The 26,164-nt window shown below is 37.1% G+C and overlaps 1 protein-coding gene across 1 annotated transcript in view; it reads right to left on the minus strand.

Moving 5' to 3' along the window:
• Positions 1–959: 959 nt before the first annotated feature.
• The window catches only part of THSD7A (thrombospondin type 1 domain containing 7A), a 216,368-nt gene continuing 191,163 nt past the window's right edge, over positions 960–26,164 (minus strand). Inside the window, exons 18-29 of the mRNA XM_075492899.1 lie at positions 25,163–25,316; positions 24,175–24,316; positions 23,583–23,698; positions 18,088–18,205; positions 15,147–15,292; positions 14,399–14,573; positions 12,109–12,282; positions 10,992–11,087; positions 7,892–7,974; positions 7,344–7,554; positions 3,821–3,908; positions 960–2,248 (exon numbers count right to left, since the gene is read on the minus strand). Of these exons, the coding sequence (XP_075349014.1) occupies positions 2,164–2,248; positions 3,821–3,908; positions 7,344–7,554; positions 7,892–7,974; positions 10,992–11,087; positions 12,109–12,282; positions 14,399–14,573; positions 15,147–15,292; positions 18,088–18,205; positions 23,583–23,698; positions 24,175–24,316; positions 25,163–25,316 (1,588 nt within the window). The 3' untranslated portion in view covers positions 960–2,163. The remainder of the gene's footprint in view (positions 2,249–3,820; positions 3,909–7,343; positions 7,555–7,891; positions 7,975–10,991; positions 11,088–12,108; positions 12,283–14,398; positions 14,574–15,146; positions 15,293–18,087; positions 18,206–23,582; positions 23,699–24,174; positions 24,317–25,162; positions 25,317–26,164) is intronic.

The following is a 26,164-nucleotide window of genomic DNA, read 5'->3' on the forward strand; positions in this document are numbered from 1 at the left end:
GGGGCCATGGCACTTCACCAGCTGTGGCTGGATCAAGGTATAAAATGAGAAATTAAACCTGTACAAAAGATTGTTACTATTGTTCCTCTCTGCTCATCAATCCCATTTGGGGAATACTTATGCAGTGGGAGGAAGATAATTTTCTTGATGCAGTAACATCACACTGGTAATAGAAGTTAGCCAAGTTAAAGTAGGACCATAATCTCTCTTGAACATTCACCAAATGCACATTGGTTCCAAGAATTAGTCTACATGGAACAAAAGTAGGTATTTTTAAGGACTGATGTTACCCATTGATGTCCACGAGAGTCTTGTCATCAATTTCAGTGGATCTAGGCCAAAGTTTGCAAAGCTACAGTTTTATTCAGTGTGCAAAAACTGGTGCTTCTTGAGTAAATAGCGTGATGAGTAGGCAGAAATGGTTTAGGTTATAAAAAAGACCTGAGAACCTAATATTGAACTTTATATAACAATTATTTTTGAGAGGTTGCCTGATAAAGTTTTGTATTGCTTAGTAGTGGCACAGTCACTTATATGTCCAGGCTACACATAGAAGCCATTTGATGAGAATAACCCTTCTCAGGTCATGAATCACATCTGTAACAGGCATGTAGATACAGTGGCACGTCAATGAGCTTCATGTTGGAAGCATAACACTGAAAAGCCATAAGCATGGAAGAGGTTAACAGTGAGTTTTTATACTGCCAGAGTTTTTAAAAAAGTCATGAGTATTAAAATGGCAGAACTATTGATCTTATTGTTTACTTGCCAGTACACTCAAGAGTTTAACTGAATAATTAAAAGAGTCTATCCAATTATCCTAATTAGAAAAGACAAAGGGTTCTGAGTATTGCACTGTCAGCAACAGTGAAAACGCTCTCACTAGCAGAAGGAAAAAAAAGCAAAACCATTTTATTTTAGTTGAACAAACAATCAGAATACCTTTTTAGACAGTAAGTATGTCACTCAATTACAGGGCAACCACTTTTCTTTTTCTTTTCTTTTTTTTTCTAACAAAGTTAACAAATATAAAAAATCTAGTCATAAACAGCCTTCAAAGTACAATTAGAAACCAGCAGGACAATCTATACCAGTATAGGTAGATGGGGCAAGAAACTAGACACTTGTATTACTGCCATGATATAGACTACAATGGCCGCTGTGATGAGGAACGGTGTGTACAGTACACGTTGTTAGCCGATTCCATCCAGTCGCAGTCCAAACCGAACGCTACTCTCTTCAGGATTCAAGACCTGTCTACTTGACACTCCTTGCACAAGATACATCATCATCCTTTCTGAAAAGAGGCAGTTTCTATGGCAATACTAGTTAAGTGCATATCATGCTGCACTAATATAGTGCAAAAATTTGCCTTACATGTAGCAAAAAAGATGCAGGCAACAGTTTGAGTTAGAGAAAGTAGAAACGTATTGTAACATTTACAACGGGTATTCTTTTTCCAGACAGCAACCGCTAGAAAATACTGAATCTGAGAATGCCTCCTTTCTGGATGTACATAAGAGGCCTTTATACTTTGGAGTGATAACAGGACAGAATTTTGCAAGTGAGTCATTGCCCTCTGAAATGCAGGTTAACACAAGTTATCATCAACTGGCAAACTGTTGAACTCGCTCAGTGGGTTAATCCCAGTTAAAAGTTAATATTGTACTAAGCACTAAAATGCTCTTTAAGAAGTATATAATCTGATAGAGTAATACATATGGTTCAACTCAGTATATATGTTATGCTTGAATATAAAGAGTCATAGACAGCTTGGTACAAACTCTTCATGCGTACTGATTATACTTGGTTAATGTTGCAGGGGCTTCCAACTGTTAATGCTATGTCAGCTACAGTATTCTGGAGACAGAAGTGGTGCTTAGAGTTTGTAAGATTGAGGAAAGACCACAAATCTCCAACTGCAGTGTCTATTAACATGATTCTGCCAGATTTCTCAGTGCTGATGGTCTAAAGTAAAGCAATAATACCTTGAATATCCGTAGGCATTATGAAATCCATCCTTCTTTATCTATGGTGCAGTTACAAAAAAAAGAAAAAGTCAAAACACTTAATCCACTCCATAGAAAATCCCTGTGGCTTTGGATACCTTCTGATTTCAATCCTTTAATTTAGACTCCATTTGTCACCATGAGCAGTTATATTTTACATATCTGCATCTCCATCATAAGCCAAGGTTAAAGGTTTCAGTCGGTTGTTCTGCCTTCTCTGGGGCTTCTTTGGCTTTTTGCTGAAACAATAAGATAATTTGTAAATAGAACAAGAAACTAATAACATAGCAAAGATGGATTTCAGTCTTAAATGAAAGATGAGTGTGGTGTTTTAAGATAATGCATTGGTTGTTCATTTGTAAAAGCTATAAACCTAAAACCTTCACTTGGATCAGTAATTATCTCTTTATCAACCCAAAGCAACATCTAATTCAAAGCTCAGTTGTTCAGGAAAAGGCTGTTACGGCACTGATGTGACTTGATGAACTCCTTGGCAGGTAATCCTGCAAGATCAGTCAGTTTTCAGAAGAACCTAGAGCCTGCAGTGCAATATTTGGTCATGTATCAAAGCCGCAATCAGGTTCTTTTAAATTATATGGCGCAAATCCTAACCTCTCTTGACACATCAAGGGTTTCCACAGGAAAGTTCTGTCTTTTGATTAGTTTTATCTCATTATACTTGCTGGAATGACTACAGTTAATTCTAGATGTTATAATCAAACCAGTCATAAATAGCAGGGATATGGTTGTTAGCCATAACTGTTCCCTGTCTAGCCCTGAATTAGATTTTAATCCAGCAGTATTTCCAATCCATTTGATACAGTTTTAAAAAATTACCAAGCAAAGGAAAATGCATGTTTATGCATGCTTTAGTACTTGTCTTCTTTTAGAGTGTAATATAAGCATTTCTTTAAATCAGGCCTGTGCATCCTCAGTCTCGTCCAAAAATCTTATCTCAGCTATGTCACTTAGGCTGCCCAAATCTAAATCTTTATTACCAAACCAGTTGTTACAGTGGCTTGCAGTGGCCACAGATTCCAGACCGAAGAATGTGCAGAGCAGTTGTATGCCAGCAGATTTTCTTTTCCTCAAAAGAAAAAATATTTTGTTCCTTACTTAGACAGAAGTGAGATTTTGGGGAAGGTTTACTAAAAAGCAGACAAATCCAGAAGCCCTTCAAATGCCTACTAATGCAGTACAGCCAAGAGCCTGATGTGTACAACCACACTCCCCTCACCTTCCACCCGCACAGTCATTTGGATCAGAAATTCCAAACAGGACCTAGAAAACTTCAGGGAGAGCATTCTCAAAGGTGACTTGCTCTTGCAAAAAATCTTTGCTTTCACAAGCACTAAGATTTTTCAACAAAATGTTATTTCACGTTGCGAAAAACACATGAGAAAGTTTTCAGACTTTTTTTGGTTGTGTACTCCATATCCTGCCAAATATCAAATCTGACTTGCCTGATTACTAAATTTCCTTCTTGCTGTTTCTCTCCGCATTTTGTGATACAGACGCAATGAAATTATCATGGACACGGTACATTCTTAACAGACATAAACTGAGCAAAAATAAACTATACACTAAGCTACCCCCTATTTGTAAGACGTTCTTCGAACCTCAGGAGCGCATGTGTTTATCCATCATCTAGACTACAACCAGAGTCCACTAACCTGAGCTTGGACAAAAGGACATGGAAAATTAAACACTGCAGTTCACAGAAGTGCCTGCAGTTTCTACAGTGGCATATGTAAATGCTTGCATTACAGTCTGTGGGGGACTGCTTGTTTGTAAATAATTAAAGAACTCACCAGGCTAGATAGATCATAGAAACAATAAAGATGAGTAAAACAAATGCACCAGCAGCTACACCATAAACCCAGGTCTTCAGCCTCCCATCTAAAAGGAATGAATGTTAGTCAGTAGTGTTTGAGTTAGTCTTGTTGAATTATTAGTTCTGATATAGTATAGAAATACTTTTATAATCCAAAATAAATGTCTTCACTAGCAATTACAGCTTAATAAGAGTAAATACTATTAAACTGAGCAATAGCTTCTCTGTGCACTTGTGTTTTGCTTTTCAGCCAAAGTCTGGATAATCTGAATGGAGCCGAGATATGGGGCAGAGGCAGTGAGACCCCCAGAAACCCAACCCCTGGGCCCGCTGATAGCAGACAATCCTGCAGCAGGGCAGCAGGGCAGCAGGGCAGCCTGGGACTCATTCATGCTGTTAGCATCACTTTCTATTCTAGCTCTGGTAAATCAATCTGCCTGTTATTTTCATTCTTGTTGCTATTTAATTTTATGTTTTCAAACACCTTTAGCATGTTTTACCTCATCCATACCTTAACTGCACATGTACAACTTTCACTACTGTGTAAAGTAATACTTTTTCCATTTCTTCCCCTACCAAATGCAAGTTTTGTTGTTACAAAACAAGCAAAAATACACCAAAAAAGACAACCCATGCTCATAAATAGAACAACTGTCTGCTGTTAATAAGGACTGTACCTATGCACAGCCTGTGCAGTCTGTATTTTGGACATGATGTCCCTGCAGGCTGAGGTATACATCCCACTCTCCTGCTTGCCTTGATCCTAGATGCACTCACTTATTCCACGAAAATGAGGGAAGAATGGGTGCGACTTTCTCTGTCTGTGGAGTTTTGCTCTGAATGCCAAATGAGTACGTCACAACCCCAGGTCAGTACACGTTGTTCGACTTACTACTTTTATCTGACTAATTCTGCAAATTTCTAAATGGCTTTCTGAAAACATTCCTTTACAGGAGGTCAGCTAGCCTTGTTGCACCTCCTTGTTGCTCACTGAAAATTCCATAAAAAGCTGAATTATTTCATTTATAAGGGGCAAAATTTTTATTTCATGAAGTCATGTATATTTTCAATGTAAGCAAACACAGCTAAAATTTTTCTGACCAAATACTTATTGCTTCCTGATACCTCTGTAGAACAAAAAGGCATTATCAATGCAGTTGATGTTTCTACAATGTAATAATAACAAAAATTAGTCAGACTGACTTTGCTTAGATTCACAGTAGTGCTCTCTATTGCTGTGCAGTTAATTTCAGGCTTTCTCTTCTCTAGCAGTGCAAAGTCTTGCAGTCATGGGGACAACTTGTTCAAGACTAATCAATATAAAAACATTTTGGCTTCATTACATTAATCAACCTAATGAAACATTATAACAGATAATAACTGATATAACTGAAATAACTGATCCATTAAAGATGAATTGAATAGTAGAATTGACCTGACATATCCAATGATATGATAATACGAATGAGAGGAATTCAGACTTCAGTAGTGGTAAATAGGTTAGTTTCTTCTCTCCTTGGCTTATTTCCATTGGTAAATGTAAGGGGGTTTGGGTTGTTTGGGGGTTGCTTGTTTTAAAATAGTATTATCTCCTTGAAAAACAGACTGGCATTACCTTGTATATGGTTTTATTTATTTTTGCAAAGCAGGGAACTCTGTTAATGAGCTCATTCCTATTATGCAACTACAGGAATCTAACTCAGGCTTTCTGAATTCCCCCTGGACAGATTATTCCTAAGTATACAAGGGAATTGGCATCTCAAACTCATCTGTTTTGGGTAATACATCAGCACAGACACCTGAAGAGGGTAGTTTTAATACCTTCCTTTCTGGAACTAATTTGTTGAAGACAGTGAAAGAACTATTTTAAACCTAGACTTAGAAACTGTGAGGAAAGGAATAATCATGCTAGAGTAAATCAAAACCTTTCCAATAGATACACAATCCTGGAATTAAAACAATCAAGCATAAATCTCATCTGAAGTGCAAAATGTTCACTTTCTTCCACATTTGCTCATACCTTCACTGGATAAAGTATTAGTTCTATTGAATACCGTTGTTTTTATCTGAGCTGAGCCATGTTTCCTTCCTAACTTGAATTACTGGAAAACTGGTAAGATTTCATGAAATCTCTCAACTTTTCCTTGCTCCAAAATCCATGTCTGAGCTCACACGAGCATCCACATTCCTAAATAGTTGAAGGCGACTGTCTGACATTTGCTTATTGTCAGCACTCTGGCTGTTACAACCCACCCTCTGGCATTTTCAGGTGGAGTTAGCTAGAATAAGTAAAAGATAACATATTTGGTAAGATGCTATTTTTTAAAGGAGGACCAGAAAAGCTTAATTTTCTTTTTTTTATTGTGGATTAAAGTATTAACTAATTGGAGTAAAGACCATTTTATTGCAGGTATCAAATATAATATCACAGTACAAATAACAGTAAATACTAGTAGGACTAATGGGATCTAACATAAGTATTTCTAACCCGAACATGATTTAATCTGTTTATTAGAAGTATTGCTGTAGTTCTCAATTTGCACTATTTTACGGATTATGCGTGTAAAGATACTGTTTTCAATTCTCAGATTAAAGACATTCATAAAAGCTTTAGAAAGAAATGAACACCCTAAGACACAAGCGTGTTAGAATATTTAGCTCTATGTGATTTAAAAGACATTTAAGAGGATAACCAATTGCTCTCTTCATATAATTAACATTTTGGACAAGCATCATATCTCTTTATGTGAAAGTATTTTGTTAATTAAAGTTTTATTTATCTCAATGCTTAATAGTACCAGGAAATATTTACTGAAATCTGATTACATGATGGACTTTATAAAGTATTTTTGATGGGATAACTGTCTTATAATGTATTTCTTGCCACTCCTGCACGTAAGTCCTTGCTCAGCTCTAAAGAACATGGTCCATCATAAAAGCAAACATTACCTACAGAGACTTAGAGCATGTCTATGCTAAATATCAATAATATGGTTAGCTCTTGTCTAACATGAATTAGTTTAAATATGGATATGGTAGAAAAGCATTAGCATATCTATACCGATTATTTTCCTACAATTTACATTACAGCTGCAAATTTTAAGCAGCCCTTACCCTTTGCAGTCTTCAGCGCTACCTTTTCACTCCTCTTTCAACAGCTTTATTGGTTGAGACAGGATAAGCTAATATCCTGGCTTGCACCTTTGCAGCCAGCTCCCTTCTAAAGTCACATTTCAAATAGCTTCTGTGAATTTTAACAGGTAGAAGTGACTAAAAGGAAATCTTCTGCAATATAAGATTTCATTAAATATATTGATGGAGTAGCTGAGAAGGCTAGGGATTTGCTTATGTCTCTTCCTTCGTTTTTAGTCAGGGCAGATGCCTGTCTTCTTAAATGAACACTTAAGGGTTTTTCTTTTCTTCCTCGGCATCACAAAAATGTAAATGCCAGACCCTGCAGCAGTACTTAACATTAAGAACTGCTCATTGCATGACTTCACCTGGCCCAAAAGGCTGGAGAAACCAGGTCCTTCCTCGTCCTGACTGGTTACTGGAGGGCTGAGTAGGGTTCACAGCTCGACTGGTTTTCACATCTCCCTTTTTGTCCTCCATGGTGGGGATCACCACCACTGGGATGAGAGTGCACTGTTCGAGTGTGCCATCGGAGGACATAACTTCAGTGTATCCGTCTTCACAACTGCATGTTCTAGTCTGTAGGGAACAAGTGTTTTATACTGTGTAGCAGAAAAACACAGTTTTCTGTGAGCCATAAAGCATAACAACATGGATGACTGGAAGAGAAGAGTGTTTGATAAGTGCTAGCCTGGAGAGTAACTTTTCATATATTTTTATGCAGGTGGGTACCAAATCAACAGAGATTATTCAACATTTAATTGAAAGGTAGAAAATGGTCTGAGGTTGATTTTAACAAATTAATGATTAGCAAAATCTCTGAAAATACTTTTTGTTGGCATAATCTTTGTAATGCAGAGAGATGTGTGGGAAGCCCTCACAGGGGTGTTTTAGGCTCCAATGCAGTAGCACATACCTCACTGCAGTAAGCGTGGGGTTGACTGCACGGTGGGTTACATGACCTGTCAGCATCTGGTTGGCGCATCACTAAACAGCCCCCTGTAGGACAGAAAATCATATTTTGACATGGTAATACCTCACCACTGATGAAATTACTGATGTCATTACTTGCTACAGTATGTCATGGATTACAATTTTATTGCTAATTTGAATTTAAGAGTCCTTCTCTTATTCCAAGGTGAAGGATAATTGGTATCAAGAATTTTCTTATAGGTAGAGTAAGGATACAGCACATGTATTTGCATTCATGTGCATTTTAGATAACTAATATTTGGCAAGTAAACCTTTTGGTTTTCCCTTTGTTCCTTTGGTGGATTGCTCAAAAACCAGTTTAAATGTTTTGTTGTTCTTGAGGGAACAGATTTTGGTTTTCGAGGGCCCTCCTTATGACTTATATATTAAAACTGTGGCCACAAGGAAATAAAAGCATATTTTTGATTTATATCTTTGCCTGTTAAGCTGAAAACAAATTACTCATCCAGTTTATGAATGGATATCTGTTTTCTGCTGCTCCTCAGTAGTCACATTTACACATGCTATAGCTTTGCCTCTTATGAAGCCACACTTCATGCTAGTCTAAGACAGGTTTTTTGGAAGGAAAGAAGTATTATCAGTAAAGCATGTACTGAATGCTATGATACTGATGATATAGTGGGTTTCAGTCTTTTTCCTTTTTATATAGTCCTAGTTCTCATTTCTACAGCTTTATGTACAGTGCAGTTATTGTTATGGACCAAAACATACAATCAGGCTTTCACTATCATTTCAGCCAGAATGACTTTAAAATATATTTAGAATCAGTTTGAATTTACCTGGGTTTCCTTCTAGCTTACAGAAGAGGGATACGCATGCGAGTTTAAAATTTATACTGCTACAGGACAACTTATCTTGCATCTTCCAAATTAATAACATTTTTATACTGGTGTGATATGATGATGAAATCCTGATAGCTGAGGTTGGTCATGACCATAGCAGATGCAGTTAGATGTGGTTATGTAGATCCAAGGGTTAACAGAATGGCCGATGAAGAACAAAGAAAACCCTGCTGGTTGCCATAAGTTTTCCCCACCTCCGGAAAGGAAAATCATACATCCTAGCATACAAATCACATGCCTGTGAGAATCTATGTAATAAAATATCAGTCATCCAAGGAAGCTGCAGAAGGAAAGAGTTGCCTCATCGCCCATGGGAAACAACACCTTCAAGTAAAGAAGAACTATTCAGCACAATAACATTATGCAAGTAAGTAAATAAATAAAGGCCTTAAAATACCAACAGGATTCATAATAAAAATTTTATAATGTCTGAATTAAAATACACTATGTTAGAGCCAAATATGCAGCAATAAGGCAGCAAAGAAACACAGTAATCGGAGATATGGGCTGATCCTAGATTGAAATAAGTAATCTCCATTGAAATCAATCATGTATGTGCATCTATCAGTTTGAGCTCTCAAATAATGTAGTTTATACAAACCACTTCCAAAAGAACGTTCAAATGTAAATTACAATCTGGTTCACAACTGTATACTTCAGGCAGAGTTCTCACAGAACATTACACTTGAGTGCTTTGTTTAAAAACTATCAGGAACATATAAAAAATATAGCTTTGCATTGCATGGAAACTGGTGGTTACATTGTCTGGAATTTTCCACTCGTCGTCATTTCAAATCAGAAAGTTACCACAGCTTTAAAACCATGTACAAACTTTGAAAAAAGAGATACAATACAGGTCGGAGGTTAGTCTGCCTAGGAGGTCCCGTCATGAAAAATCTGCCAACACCACATATTCATACACTTGTCTTTCCTGGAATTTATCACATGGCTGTATTCAGTCACATCAGAACAAACTATTATTTTTATGTGACTGACTGTAATTTATGAATGTATTCTGATTTTAACATCTCAGTGCCATAATTGCCAAGACGCTATTTATTTTGAAATCCTGTAAGACCTTTAATAGATAATATCATATATTAATCACAATAAGAATTCTTACTTAGAATTTTACTTACCATACAAGCATCTTAGCTAGGCAGGAAGCAATCAAGGTGCATAAATAATGCCCTGTTGCATTCGTTGTGAAGATGATGCATTTTAATATTCTTAGAGCACAAGGTGACACTTGCAAAAGAGACTTTGGGCTATTAAGTATTACTTCAAATCCTTGTAAAAGTAATACAGATATTTTATTTCTACTGTTAACAACAGACAGTAGTGGTGGATTCCATCATCAAGAAGTTTTGCATTGGCAGTCCATGAATTAGAGCTCCTCTCCTGTGACTGACCTGACAGTGGCTGGCATCGAGGATGTGCTTACAATCTCTGGGATTCTTTTACTATCACCTGGGCTGATATAACAGTTATTTAAACAACAAATGCATAACTCTTAGCTTAAATGAATCCCTAATTCTGATAAATAAATTCATATAAATAGATATATATGAAGATTTTATTGAATTTGGAGACCTCAGTCATTCTTAATTCATGGTGGCTTGTGCTTTGGTTTGCACAAAAAGTAACTACGTCCCATAGCTGTCCACTGAAGTATCCTGCTATAGGTTTATGTCATTGAAGTAAAGAAATAAACTTATATTAGCACATTTATTAAAATTTGATATTTTGTAATTTTAAGGAGATATATGATATATGCATGATATTATCAAGCTTTGCATCTCTCTTGCCTCTGTATAGGCACTGAAATGAACTCTAATACATAAAGGTTCTATTTGTTGTAGGGCTTGAAATCTGAAACCCTAAATTTAAAAGTGTAAAGATGTCTATGGTAAAAAAAAATACGATGTAAAACATTCCAGGTCCAGTATAGAAGATAATATTTATATTTACTTTTAGCATTACATGCTGCATAAATCTGGAAAAGAAACGACATCTTTAGTATGCAAAAACATAATGATTCAAGACAACAGCACGTTGATTCATACATCAGGAAAAAATGGTTTTAGCAGATTCTTTTAAAAAAAAAATTTCCATTTTTTGGGAAAAGACATTATCCACCTGTTTTCCAGGCTTTTGTGTGTATATAAAAAGAGTAGTTACCTGTGACATTTAAACCATCTGACCTTTGGCACCACACAGTTCGAGAAGATCCCTTCCATGGGCTAGCCATCCACTTGTATTCATAGCACTGGCCATCTACACAGAGAAATTCACTTTTCAAGAAATTTGATGACAATATTTTAGGCTACCACTGGAGGCAGCCACACTCAGCAGTAGACTATACTTTTGTTTAGCAGCTTTTATTGCTAAGTAGACCCCTTCCTCCTTCACCCAGTAACTTAGAAGGGTGCACTGCACACATGGAGGCCCCAGGGTCTCCTGCACTTACTGGATACATACAGAATAGACCAGCTGTGTCCCAAACACTAACTATAATGGTTGTACACACTGCTCGTGGAGTAAGCCTAATGTAGTTAATGGGCAAACCAGATGTTTCCAATAACCTCATAATGGTTGTGGCCCATCTGTTGTGCAAAACTCATTTAGGAGTCAGGTTCCTTTCCTGGTAACATTGAGCTTCAGTCAATGCTCCAGTGCTTGGTGAAGTGGCCTAGGCTGCATCTGGCTTCACATCGCAGCTCTGCTATACACCTCTCATATGGCCTGGGATAAATCATTAAGTCCTTCTGCACCTTAGCTCCCTTATAAACATAAAATTCCTTTCTGCCTGATCTGTCTGGCCTCTGAATGGACAAGAAATGTCTGTACAGGAAATGACTTTTCTTAGATACTTTGTCCAGTACTAGCGGTAAGCATGACTGAGACTTTTTAATGTCATTGTCATGCGATTAACAACAATTCAAAGGGTAGAGAGAAATCTAAATTTGGTTATGTATCAAAATGTAAAGATTTCTTTTTATTAATGTTATCAAGCAGATAAGGTGACTATTTTTTCCCATATCATAAAAAGAAATTTCATTATTTAAAAAGGATCATCACTTCTCCAAAGATTGTGTTTAAAGTGGTAACATATTATAGCATTTGAAAGTTTTTCTGTTTACAGTTGATATCTGGAAAACAAAAATTTAAGTGCATTTCTACATCTATCAAATCCGTATTTGCCTAAATTTGATACCATGAACAGAAAGAAAACAAAACTTGTTGTTCTGTATTTTTTTCTTACAGGAAGTGACCTTATGTGTATTTTAGTGCTTACCATTGCATGGTCTTGTTTCCAAAGCCTGTTCTGGACAGAGATGTTGATTCTCTAATTCCTGAATGATCACTGCCCGAGATCGGACTTGTATCCCTCCAAAGCCGAGATCCTCACCGTTAACACAGGTTAGCTGACAAAGGCTCCATTCTGACCACTCTCTCAAGTAACAGTCCCCTGTCAAACAGCAATTTTATAAGATGAATGATCATCATACGTGAAGAGTTTTTCGCACTAAATATGTCTCAGAAAAAAAAGTCCAAATCAGGTTTATTAATTTTCCCTCTTTATAGTTCCTTTCATTCCTCCTTTTAAATGTGACTTATACTTAAGAGAAGATAATATTTTGACACTCTCTGAATATCTGTGCAGTAGAAAATAGGAATAAAAAGATTATACAAAAGCCTATTTGTTCTAAAGCGGGGTAGTTTCCTGTAGCATTCCCATAAAATCACTCTCATTTCAAATTTCTGAGTAACGCTCCACCCAATGTCTAGATTTTTGTAAATTTTAGGGTATTGTGCACTGTATACCTTATGCTAAATTTATATATCTTTTTCACAATTCTTCTTTGATCTTAGAAAGAGAAAATATTGTCTAGTTTTAAAAAGATTGATTGTTGCTTATCCTCACACAGAATTTCTCTAAACAGACAGTAGAAACAACTGCTGGAACATTCTTTGCAAGAAAGGGAAATGGAAGGTGATTAAAATGCCTGCTCTGGCTATGTCATGTTAGGATAATAGAGATTTGTAGAATGTTATCTTATAGTGTAAAACTTAAAAATAAAATTATAGTAATGACACTAATTAGTATGTGATCGGCTGAAGAACATTTAAGAAAGATCTGAGGCACAACACAAAGAGACAATTTTGTTAAAACTGCAGTAGAAAATAGGACTAGACTGTGCAGAGACTCATAAATAAACCTCTTAGTTCTCATTATTTCAGTGAAAGAGCTATTAAAAATTCATGCTACCTTGCATTATACTGATGACAGATATAATCAGTACTGTGTTGACCAGATGCCTGATTAATGAAGGAATTTTATTTGCCAACGTTAGGAAAGAATGCAAAAAAATGAATAATTGAAGAACTGATGTATACATAATAGGAAAACAAGTAGTGATTTTTGGAAACATTAGTTGGAGCGTATCATTAGCACATCCCCACAGGGCAGTTATTCTTGCTGGCTTAATGTGAGATTGTTGAAGAACAGGTTTCTGCTCAGCAAAATTTTAAAAGCGAGCAGTAAGCAACTATTTTTTTTTTTTTATAAATTTGACTAACAAGAAAACATAACTACAAGCTTTTTATTCTTCCAATTTTCATTTAATAAGTAAAAATATGTGAAAATCATGTAACTGGAATGCTGTGCACAAAGCACTGATGGAAGCCTCTCCGTTTTTTATTATTTTCTATTTATTGAGGCAGCTTTACCTTCAGTCCAATCTGAAATGCACTGGAAAAAATTATGAGAAAGAGGAGAGTTGCAAGAGAACAAAACCAGTACTGGTATGGAATGATAGCTACATTAGAACTGAAGGAGTTAATCACTACTTCTGAAGATACATCACTAATGACTCTACTGAACAACAGCAATATACTTCAAATTCTACAAATAAGTGTTTGAAATGAACTGGAGGGGTTTTACTGGAAATTAAACAGCTGTTATAGGCTCTTAATCCTTCTCAGTATGAGGGTCATGGACCTGATCATTTATAACAGCTCCTTTGGATTCAATCTACAAGGGCAATGATAGTGCATGTCATGTCCAGTGAGTTAAACAGCTAGACACTCACATTTTCTCAGAGATCAAAATATTAGTTTCATTTGGAATAGCTCCTCTAACCAAAAAAATAAGACTCCCTGTCTTGGCTTCCTTAGACACCCATAAAAGGCATCAAGTTCTTAGCCACTGTTAAAAGTAGTAATAAAGCTGTTAGGTGATCTAAGCACTTAAAGCAAATACTTAGCTGTAAACCAACACTCTTTCTTACAGAGTCAAACACAGGTTTTATTTCAAAACATTTTGTGAAAAAATATATTCTTATTAGGTACAATCTGTGACTGAGACATGTCTTTTATGAAATTTAAAACCTCGTATTTTTTCTAATTGATTTATTGTACTGAAGCCACTACCTGAAAGTAACTCTGTTGGTCATTTGATGGATGAATCCAATCAGTAAAGCATGTGAAAAAGATTTAATTGCCTGTGGCTAATGCTAGGCACTGATAACTAATGATACCCAACCAATCTTGAAATGCAGCATTTATTTGAATAGCTTTGTTACCTGGACAAGGGACAGTGCAGGTTTCCTCAAGTGTCATCTTCTTATTACCATCTATAATAGGTTCTATTTCTCCACAGAATTCCTCATCTACTACTTTACCAAAATCTTCAACAGATCCATCAAAAACCACACAGGAAATGTTCCTCACTCGTGTTCCCTCTCCACATTGAGCATCCTGGGGAAGGAGGACATACATGGATGTGCCATGTAGAAAGTGCCAGTAGAAAGTGCCAAAAGACGAGATCTGAGCTACATGTCACTCTGTCTCCTACTATTTTTTAGTTAACTACTTATTCATTCTGGTAGGAAAAAAGAGACGACATTGTTCTTTACTTCTGAAACAAACAAACAAACAAAAAACCCAAACCAAAAATTCTGCTGGCTGCTACCACTGTTTCTTAAAGTATGGAGCTAATTATGCCTCTGAATTGCAACCACGGCAGTATCTCAAGTGGAGATCTCTTCTAGGATGCCAATCTATTTCCACAGATACTCTTTTACAATAGAAAGATTTAAATTATTAGCAAAGATGCTGCTCAGATACCAAAGTTTACATTTATACTTTGAATATCTGTAGGACATTGTTGTATCTGTCGACAAATATGAACTCTAAGAATAAATCTTTAGCTTTTGTATAAGACAGGTGGAAGCAAATTGTTTACAGTGTTACGAAGCAGGTATCTGAGCATATCACAAATATGCCTAGATATATAAGCTCCATAACTTCAAAGTCCCATATGGCTTTTACCTCTACTTTGCATGCAGACCATTGACCGTATTGCCATCTATAACAAGGTTTTACTGGACAGGGTTTGAATTGCTCCATCTGAGAAGGACAAGGCCTCCCATCACCCTGAAATGGCTGATTGATGGTCCTTCTTCTGATCATTTTTCCTGTAAATAAGAAAGAGCAGTGTAACTAATAACAAAGTGGTTAGACTGATTTATTCCTCAAGATGGTTCTATTTTGATGAAAAGCATTGTGTTTGAATAAAGTCATTTTTTCCATATTTGACAAATTGGATTGTAAAGCAGGTCTGTTGGCTCTTGTCTGTTATATGGATTTATATTTTCCAAGACAGACACTTTATATTCTATCATTTGTTTGTACTGCAAGAAGTGCAGGAGGATGTCTGATTAGGATTTCAGATTGCTCCTGTAACAGCAAAAAAAAGTAGTAATTTCCTAGTTCAGAAGCCTGGGGAAAAATACTCCTGAATGCGACAATATGTTTGTAGCACTTCAGTGGAGATTCTGGCTCCTCATCTGGAGTTTGCTGCTAGAAGAGACCAACATGTTCTGTTCTTCCCCGAGTTAATACAGAATCATGTGTCCCATGATTGTCTGATTCCAGCAACCAGGAACAGCTTGCAGCTTTCCCGCTCTGTCTGTCTAGATAACGTGACATGCAGATTTTGCAGGAGATGGAGGATTCTTCACTCAGGCCCAAAGAAAATTAAAATACAATAAGCTTATCCAACATTAATCTTCTCTTCAACCATGAGTGGCACGCTATCCAGCATCGCTGAGATACAGGTTCTATTTCAAATACTTATATAAACAGAAAGAGGAAGACATTTTTATCCCTTTGGCAACTCTGGCTTCTATCATCTTGCAGTGGACATTAGACCATTATGCTTCTTCATTACAGAGAGGTCAGGTGATATAACCAAAAAATTTTTTGTGTGCCAGAAGTAGTGGTAAAGTAGCTGCTCTAGAGTTGGCACCTTGCAAAGGTTTCCACAAAACCAACACAACTGTGGTATTTTAATCTATATATAGATAAATACATGAACCATGTCTGAAATAAGATGTATATATTTAAATTTGTATACTGAGGCTTATAATAAACTAAGGCATTACATAGATTTACCTACATAACACCCGGTGTTAGCTGGCCAAAACAATTCATCTTTAATTCCACATTTCAATCTGATGCATTTGGAATTGAACACCCCAATGATCATGACATGAATCTTTTGCTGAAAGCAAGCTACACAAGCCACGACGCAGCAGCAGCAGTATATCAATCTCCCAGACAGCTGCGCTCACTGCAGCTAGCTAGAAAGCTGTTTGCCAAGTGGAGCCTCATCATTCTTGGATTCACAGCTGCTCCAACTGAGATGTCACAGGAGAAAAAAGATTTTCTTGAAAAGTACTGGAGAAAAAAACCCCAAAGAACAGCAACAAGCAGAATCCTTACATACAGAATTCTTCCTCAACTTTATGGGTATTTGCATGGGTGCACAAAAGCGGTTCAGCTTTGTGGTCACTGGGTTTATTAGATGGTTATTACTTCTTGAGAAACAGCAGTTACTTCCAACTTCCTGCCTAATAGGAAAATTACAGCTTCAAGGCTTACAAGTGAGGTTGCCATCATCTGTTAAAAACACTGAAAATTTGAAAGCTGTTTTACATTACTATTTAAAATAAATTTTAGCACTTCTACAAATAAATTCTACACTTGGAAAGCAGAGGGATTTCAGATAGTGACCCACCTTCACATTTTGAAAAAGCGTAGCAACAATAATTCTCATTCAGAAAAATATCAGGTCAATTGTTCAGGTCTTGTATTTAAACAGAAGCTTGTAAAGGAAAATCTGGCAACATATTTAAACAGTCAATAGAGCTGTTAGTTCAGTTCTCACTCTATAAGAATTATTTTGAATATAGAAGTGTAGATTATTTTAATGTAGATGTCACGCTTTGAGAGAAGCTCAAAGAACTGAAACGTTATTACATTATTAGATACTGCAGTATCAAATTATTAACTGTTATCACTAAAAAATCCATAGATCTTTCTGTTGGGATCCTGAGGTGGCCAGAGCTTTCAGATATTTTTGCCTAGACCTTTTCCCTGTGGTGCGCTCCCCAAGGAACACAAAAAGATGCAATATCCTTTTACTCTGAGCCCAGCAGTTGAAATTAGATTCCTTACACTGCTAACCATGCAGTATCTGTAGTGACATATTCTGGACATGATTACAGAAGGAAGAGGCTTCATAGATGGGCTTCTACCCTTCTCTTTCAGTAGTTTGCATACCTTAGTTGCCTGGCACAATGTGCTTTCAGGTCCTTATTCTGAGACATATCAGTGCAAATAAATAACAAAGAGTTCCTCCATAACTAGAATGTGCCTTTGATATCCATTCTCTGATATAGATTTGATTTTTAAAAACTTAGATAGTAGTTAGCAACATTTTGGAAAAAACGAATGTGATCACAGTGAAAGTAACTTGTCCCCCTGCCCTTGTTCTGTGTTTAAAAATATGGAATTCTGCAGTGAGTAAATTTGTTGGTTTTAATCACTGTGCTCTTCTACAAGTTTAGTTGTTCTAAACTCACCACTAATGAAACTTAAGAGGAAATCCCTCCCTCCTCTTCCTCCCCCCACCGGCTGAAAAATAAATATTCACATCAGTGTTTATTTTTGTCTCAATATATCATTCATCATATCTCACTGTGTTCCCAGAGTTAGAAACTATTCTGGGCCAAATTCTCATTATCTTCAGTGAGTACAGTCTCGCTGAAGTATATTATTTCTACCAATAAGGCGGACTTAGATCCCCAATCACTCTCCCTAGCTAGCTACAATTTCTAGTTCTGTGAAAAGAGATATCATTGCTTTTATTAAAGGGGGGGAAAAAAAAAAGCTCCGTCTTTAAAATATGCCAAAGGTACATACTGACCTGTAAGGCCACATGTTTGAGAGCACTCAGACCACGGGGACCAGTCAGAGAGCTGACAGTTCACAGGACATTCCACCACACAGGACGTATTCATTTGCCATGTCTTCTCCAAACCAAGCTAAAAGATAATATTCAATGGTCAGCATGTAACACCTGGTCTGCGTCAGCGGTGCAGGGGATGCATTTGGACACAATGAATCTGAGACAACTAAAGCTTTAAGCAAGCATGAAGTCATTACTAAATAAAAAGTAAAGCAATTAGGACATTTAAAAATCTCACTTCAAGACAGTCCTAATGCATATTCAGATTTTTAAATACATGCTTAAATCCTGTTTTCATAAATTATTTTCTAAATTAGAGCCTATAAATAGAGGGCTTCAGCTCTACAGTATTACTTTACACATTAGGTAAAGGACAAAGTAATTTATGAAGTATCAATAAAGTATTTTGAAATAGGAATATAAAAATACTGATCTATCAGCAGCTATTAACAGCTGAATTCAAATGATGCTAGGAGCCAGGTTCAAAACTAACAAAAGGAGGAGGATGAACATGCATTGGATTGTCAGTTTATTTGTCAGAAGATGCTGCAGATGCTAAAAGTTTACAGGAGCTCAAGAGAGACTGAACAAGTTAATGGAAGAGAAATCTGAAGGTTTAAACACAGAGAAACCACATCAGGCAAGTGCAGTCCAAGAGCTGAAAACAGGGAGGCTGTGAGAGGAGCAGATGGAAACTCGTGTGTGTCTGTCCTCCTTACTCTTCCTTAGGCATCTGCTTATGCCTCTCTCTTGGTGCTTTCCTAACGTGGTGTGTAAGTTCATTATATACATTATGTTATCCATTCTACTGTATGTAAAAATATTGACATGACATTGACAATGATTTGTTCTAAAAAAAAAATAGCTTTGCATGTTTTTCTGAAAAGCTTTGCAAAAAGTAGAATCCTTTAACATCCCTAAAGCAAAAGCTGCAAATGCTGGAGGAGTATGAGAGAAAGGGACACAGAAAATAGCCAGACTCACATGTTTTCCCAAAAATACATTCTGTACTGAGCTATTCTCCGGGCAGGAGTCAGCCTAACATTAACAAAGGGTGGAACCCCCAGAGGGAAGGAAGAGTTTTATGGCCATGCTTGGAGACGGCACGATGTCTACATGGTCCTTTTGTCTGATCCTGTAAAGCCATTTCCATGTTCTTATAAACTCCCATGCTCCAGATTTTCCCCATCCAAGGAAGAAAAGAGATATTCTCACTAACACACATGAGAATATATGATGCAAGATGGAATACAACTGATGGCAAAAATATTAGCATGACAATAACAATCCCTGCAGCCTGCACAGCTTCAGAATGAGTTAAAAGGATAGGTTGATTATAGTGTGTACGATATAAAACGTGAAAGAAAATCAATCCTGCCAATATGAACAGATCTGCAGCTTCCCAGCATAAAAGCCTGTCCTCTTCATTGGCCCTTGCCAGTGGACCTTGATCATCATTGAGGCCTTTCAGAATCCCAGGAGGCTGTGTATATCTTTAAGTAGATAAAATCCCCACATAGTTTAAAAAAAAAAAAAAAGCAAACTAGACATTTCAAAACCTATTAATTTTAACGACTGGAAAGGTTAATGACATAAAACCAGCAGTTAAGACTTTAAAAAGGAAATAAAAACACTATTTCCTACTAAATGCAAGCATAGAGCAATAATTAGGCACAACATTAACATGTCCTCCATAAATAAACTACCGCAAGTACTGGAAATGTCTCACCCTGATAGACTCACCAAGTCTTAAATTTGCATTTGCAGTACCATTTATTGAGACAAATGAGGTTTTAGACCTCTGTTCTGTTTTATACATCAAAGAACGAGTTCTTGGCTTTTCTCTATGGTACAGTATAACCTTGATTATCCAGCTATCACACACAGGCAACACCTGAAACCTTTGGATAATCTGGAATTTGGATGATTAGGAAGCTAGAGAACCGTCTTTGAAGTCTATATTTGGGTCAAATCTTCTGAGCAAAGGCTTTAAAGCCTGCTGAATTGATTCCTGCCAATTATAGAAACACAACTGCTCTCTTTCAAGACTGGCCTTCTCAGCTGGACTTTGGCAGCTACAGAAGGAAAAGCCCAAGAGAGATATTAAAGGTGAAGAGGAGAAAGCTGAAGGCCAGATTACCCACAGTGATCTGCTATTTGCACATCTTAGATACTGAAGTGCTGCTGAAATAGATTTGGGGAACAATTGGCAGGCTGCAATTTGGTATTAATCACATATTCTTTTCTCATCCCTCTCCTTCCTTCAATTGATGAACCACAATTCACCTTGAAGAGCTTAGAAAACATTTGGAAAGGTGTTCAGTAGCTCCCTTACCTGAAAGAACCTCTGTTCGGGATGAGTTGTGGTTTCTGATTCGAGAACGGCAAGTACTGGAGGAGTTACCCTGACAGCTACCGCTGAGCGCCCGGTACTCCTGGCTGCACATGCCAAGGGCAGCAGGCTGCCAGACCAGCAGGCTCTATAAACACTGTGATCCACAAAAAGTATCTCTATTTGTTTATAGGAATGTTTGGCACTGCAGATTAACCTCTGCTGGAGGTTACTGATGTAATCTGACAAGCAGACTGTTTGCCAATAAAACAGAAAAGTTTGCTTTCTAATGCAGACAAAACTGCTGGTTTCTAGGCTTTTCTGATCTTTAATTGAAAGTAAACGAATAAAAATAAGCCCATAAATATGGATATGTCCAGGACCAGCTTGCTTTAGGTGATTTGATTTTCAAATACTCAAGGAAAATACAAGCCGAGTTCTTGTGATGTGCTAATTTTGCAGAGTTAGAGACCAAGTAATCCAGTATTACTGTGCCTTGAGAGTTTGAAGGGAACTATGTTAACGTAACGAGGACTTGGAAATAAGCTCTAGAAATTGATTTATCCTGGCAGTAATCAGGATGACTGGCTAGCTTCTTTAGCTGATTGACTGAAACAAACACAAGATCATGGGGACGCATTAGGAAACCAAAACACAGGGCCTCGGAAGAAATGTTAGTATTTAACTACGCTGATGCTCATACCTGGAGATGGTGATATTCAAAAGACAGCATGAAGAGGTTTTTTATATATGGCTTTTATTAGTTTCTTGAACCACATATTATATAGGAACTCAGATACTGCAATCAGGCGTCTTCATTTTTTAGGGATCGGATAGGTTTAGCTATTCTGATCTCTCTTCTTCGCATATAATAACGAGAGTCATAATTCTGTAAAGGTATCTACACATGAATTAAACAAAACTTTTGTTTTATTCGTACATCTAGTATAAAGTTTTATGATAGCCCAGGGGAAATTCCATTAGCTAAGTCATTACAAAATTATTTCATCTTTCTCTTATCATCAACTTTTCTAACCACATGCACCTTATTTTGAACTTCACTTAATCTTTCTGTACTGCTCTTATAATGTAAAAACACAGCAAAAAACCCCACCCTGAAGGATCACCTGCAATTAGATTAGTAAGAAGTGCATAGTATGTATTCACGTTTTGATAACTTCTTGAATACTCTCCTCTCATGACCTGGAAGGTCACAGAGTTGGCTTTCACATCTTTAGAGTGAAGGGTCTGGTAAGATCTGAACAGCTTGGCTTTCCTGTTAATCAGGTTAACAGGTTTTACTCCTCACAGTTATTGGATCAGCCTTTGACCTTGCTGTACCACTGCTTACACATCCATAATTCAACAAATAGTATGACTTAACAGTATGACTGGGGAGTGGATCAGAGCTTTCTACAGGAAGATGTATGTCTATATGGTCTAGCAAATCAAAAGGGCAAATAAGTGGGCAATCACAGCAATCACAGTGGTTGCTGATAAAGCCAGGACCCTACTGCAGTGATGTCTGTTGGCCAGTCATTTACAGCAAGTAGCTTTTGAGATATTATCTTGTTGCCCTAATTATTTCTCTGAGTAATAAACTTTCATTTCTTAAATGCAAGAAAGCTCCAGAGGTTTTCTGCAATGAGATTTCAGTGTAAAATGTAATCATTTGTTCTAAATGTTGCTCAAAATCTTTGGTTAAGAACAGGAATAATTTCTTGGTTTTATGGCAAAAGAAATATGTTTCCCCTTAATATCTAATAAAGCATATTTTTTCTATTGAAATATTCATGTAGATGGATATTTTATGTCATGTCTTGGCATGAATTAATCGATATTGCAGTCTCTTACAAATAACCCGAGAGCCAAATTTTTTTTTTCTTTTTACGCATTAAAACATTAACAGAATGCATTAATGCATTCCCCTATTAACTTCACAGAAACTTGCTGGTAGGTAGCCAGATCCTGAGTTTTATCCTGAGAAATCAGGATCAAATTATTAGATTTGATTATAAACCCAAGAGCTATGTGTGAAGGAGGAACCTGGGACAAAAGTAGGGTGCCAGCCTCAGCTGAAACCTCCTGCCTTTGCTAAGAACTTACGGATTCAGGAATCCAGGATGTCAGAGGGGGTTGGAGAAGCCTAAGTACGTCAGATACACCTTTACAAAATTATAGTCCAAATTACATGATGAGTTTCCTGACTCCCTCCACTTCTGATGAGACTCTTCTCTATAGGCACGTCCTGAAGAGCAGCGACTAGCCAGGAAGGTCCAACAGAAAAGGCGTTGGTACCAAAGCTGCTGTGGAGGCCACTCCACCTTAGTTCCCCATTGCAAGTGATTTTGTTTCTGATGTCAAGGTGGTGGGGGAACGGCAGCTGAAACAAGTTCAGATACTTTCCATCAGAAACGCATGTAGGATTGCCCTTAATGTAACACTTGTGTTGTCTTCCCATTTTCCTTCACATTACTATCTCCATGCAATTGAAAACATTAAAACCAACACACAAAATGTCAGAAAAACAATGCTGTCAAATCTGAAGTTAGTTTGAACATTTACAAAATGGCTCTTTCAAAATTTAAGGGCTCCTGTCTGCTGGTTAGTTCTCCATATATGCTCCTATTTAACACTGCACTCATGCTGCACATTTTTTCACGCTAGCCTGGGTATCTTTTGCATTGCACAGCTGGATACAAGAAGTTAGCATTCAGCCCAGCTGCAGAATGGCACGTGAGAAATATTTTCCAACACATTGAGTCAATGATTGATACTGGCAGCTGTCCAAGGCGCCATGCAGAAATTGTATCAAACTAGAATAATGATTAGTGTTCTGATTAAGATTTATTACCTTTATTCTACTTTATTAATTATTGTTTCTAAGTCGTTTCCTTCAGGACATAATAATTAGCATATGTTCATGGCGGCACTTAAAAGTAACCAAAGGAAATTGTATAAAAATCACTGTTGATGGTACAGTTCATTTCAGAGGTACTTAACAATCCATGAATAGTGTTGCAAAACATCTGGCGGAGATGTGTTACATGCTGTATAGCTCAGTTGGCTCAGCATTAATTAGCACCATTAGAAGCAAGCTTATTCACAGGTACCCACTCACCTCTTCACAGTACTTCAGGTCAACCGATTTGCCATCACTGCGAACACAATCGAGCATCCGTGTTTTGATACCATTACCACAGACAGCCTTCTCACTGAGCTGACATGTGCTCCAGTCTGGAAATAAGGAATTCATTAGCGTAGCAGACATTTTAGGTAAAACTCATAATGATCCAATCTCCACCTAATTCTAATTCTGATGGACTAAAATAATCCACAAGCAACTTTTACACATGCAAAGGCTCACAGAGCCCAGCTGCCACACATTTTTGGAAACAGCGACTTTTGCTGCAAATAGTTAGTGCCATGATGCCTTCCTGAAAAGTTCATATTTGGTTTCATCTACATGGATTTTGAGCAAATCACAAAATGATAGGAGAAATACATTTCTTGGAGTTACAGCATGCACATTTCACCCAAGTTGCAAAGCCTCCAGTAATATTTTATCTGGATCAAATGGCCTGAATCAGTTTTCAGTACAAGCTCCACAGCTCCCTCCAGATAAGAACAGAAAGCTGAAAAATCTGTCCTGTAAGGTGGATGGAAGTAAGCCATAGTCCCAGGCTGTCACTAGAGCATAACACCACAAATACCTGTCACGTTGTAATCGTAGTGGTAGCAGTTTTTGTTCAAAGTGCAGACTTCTGTCTCGGTGGCAGCAGGACAAGACTTTCCATCATCTGGTTGTCTCAGGGATTCACCTGACCTTTCACGGACACTACTTCCATTGCATGGCTTGAAAGGGGGATTGGAAACAGCTTTGATATTTTGGCACCCCAATACCTTTTCATGCAACATTATAACAACCTTTCAAGTAATCCCTTCACAAAACACCAATGTAAAATAACGGGCTCATGCTGTTGTGTAAGAGAAACCATTTCCTTGTTATTTCAGAGAGAATTTAGTCTGCTCTTTCACCTTGGTACCACACAAGATGAAATATCCTCTGACTTGGGAACACCTTGGTACTTTCCTAACTAGTTCATATTTCAGTACTAGTGCTTTGAAACTATTTCATTCATAAACTTGATATTGAGATGCTCACTTTCCAAATGCTGTAACGTAGTGCACCAGAGCCCGAATACTCAGAGGTCCTGAAACACTTTTTAATGTTTCATTTGGTATTTTTTGATATTTCTTTTTGAAATTGCTGGCAGGAAGGGGAGAGGAGACCCAAAATTATCTTTCTATGCTCAGTCTTGACCTACAGACTTTGCTCGTTACAGGACAGTGACATTTTTAGTACAGTGACTGCATTGCTATGGAGTGGCTCACAGCTAGGCTCAAAGACAGACTCATAATGACACTGCCAAAGCTATTCCACCACACAGAACCCACCCCACACTGAAGAATGACCACTGGGGACATTATATTTTGTGTTTTGGAACAATTTCACTGAATGGAAAATACTGGCACACTTTATTTGCAACCAACTGTCAATGAACCTAAAGATGACAGTAAATACAGATATTTACACGTGTAATCGCTGCTCAATTCAGCATGTTTGCACAGTACGTCATGTATACATTTTTAAAGTATCCTCCTAAAACTATAAATGTTACACTTTGGTATACTTCTTACCAAAGAACATCGAGACCATGATCCCCATTCAGACATAACACAGTCCTCAGGACATGGTAACGTGCATTTTCTAGCACCAAGTGGCATCTCTTCAGGATCACACAGATAGTCCTCTACAGTGTCAGAAGGACCATCCACAGTGTTTAGCATGCACCTGGAAAAAAGAACTGCACATAAACTGCATTTGCCGTGGATTTTGTACAGGAACTCTGTTCCACAGTATTCTGAAGCATTTTAACATTTCATCAGCACATAACAATCACGAAGTAATCGAAGTAACAGAACTAAGTATTGATTTATGAATATCCAAGAAAAGCTGAAGAGCCAAAAATAATCCTCCTTTTTACAGATGACAGCCATATAAAGAAATGCACAGAATTTAGACAGTCCCTATCAGTTGTTTGCTGAAAGCTTCTGGTCAGCTGATTTACTTGACATTTGCTTACCTCTAAGCCAGAATAATGTGAATCATCTACAGTTTAGACATATTTCGTGCATGATTCAAATGATAATTTTAAATTGAGAAATATTAAAACTTTTAAAATTTTATATTCTTAGTATTAATCCCTAATTTACATAGATGCTCTTTAATTACCATTATATTAAATTAGCAGCTGAAGGCCCAGTTAAGATGAGAAATGAATATGCTTAGGTTTGTGGAGCTGAAGATGACAGTCTTAATTCCACAGTATTTCCAATGCTGTGGCATCTACTGTTAACATATCCCTTTCACCTGTCAGCAGAAGACCAACTAGAACATGACTAGGATCATTCAAATTAAGAGTCTTGCGTCTGTTTTCCAGAGTTGCAAGAGAAAAGCTCATATCAATAGGAAGCCTTTCACACACAGATAAAGATTTGGAGTTTCTTCCATTTGACCACATTAATTTTTTTGCAAATATCTTACACTAGCAGACTAAACTAATTTTTGAAACACTCTCTGTTCTAAGGTAAACACAAGAGATACGGCATGAGCATATATTAGCTTTGTGGAATTAGTAC

The sequence above is a fragment of the Mycteria americana genome, chromosome 2 (genome assembly GCF_035582795.1).
Source record: "Mycteria americana isolate JAX WOST 10 ecotype Jacksonville Zoo and Gardens chromosome 2, USCA_MyAme_1.0, whole genome shotgun sequence".
Classification (NCBI taxonomy): domain Eukaryota; kingdom Metazoa; phylum Chordata; class Aves; order Ciconiiformes; family Ciconiidae; genus Mycteria; species Mycteria americana.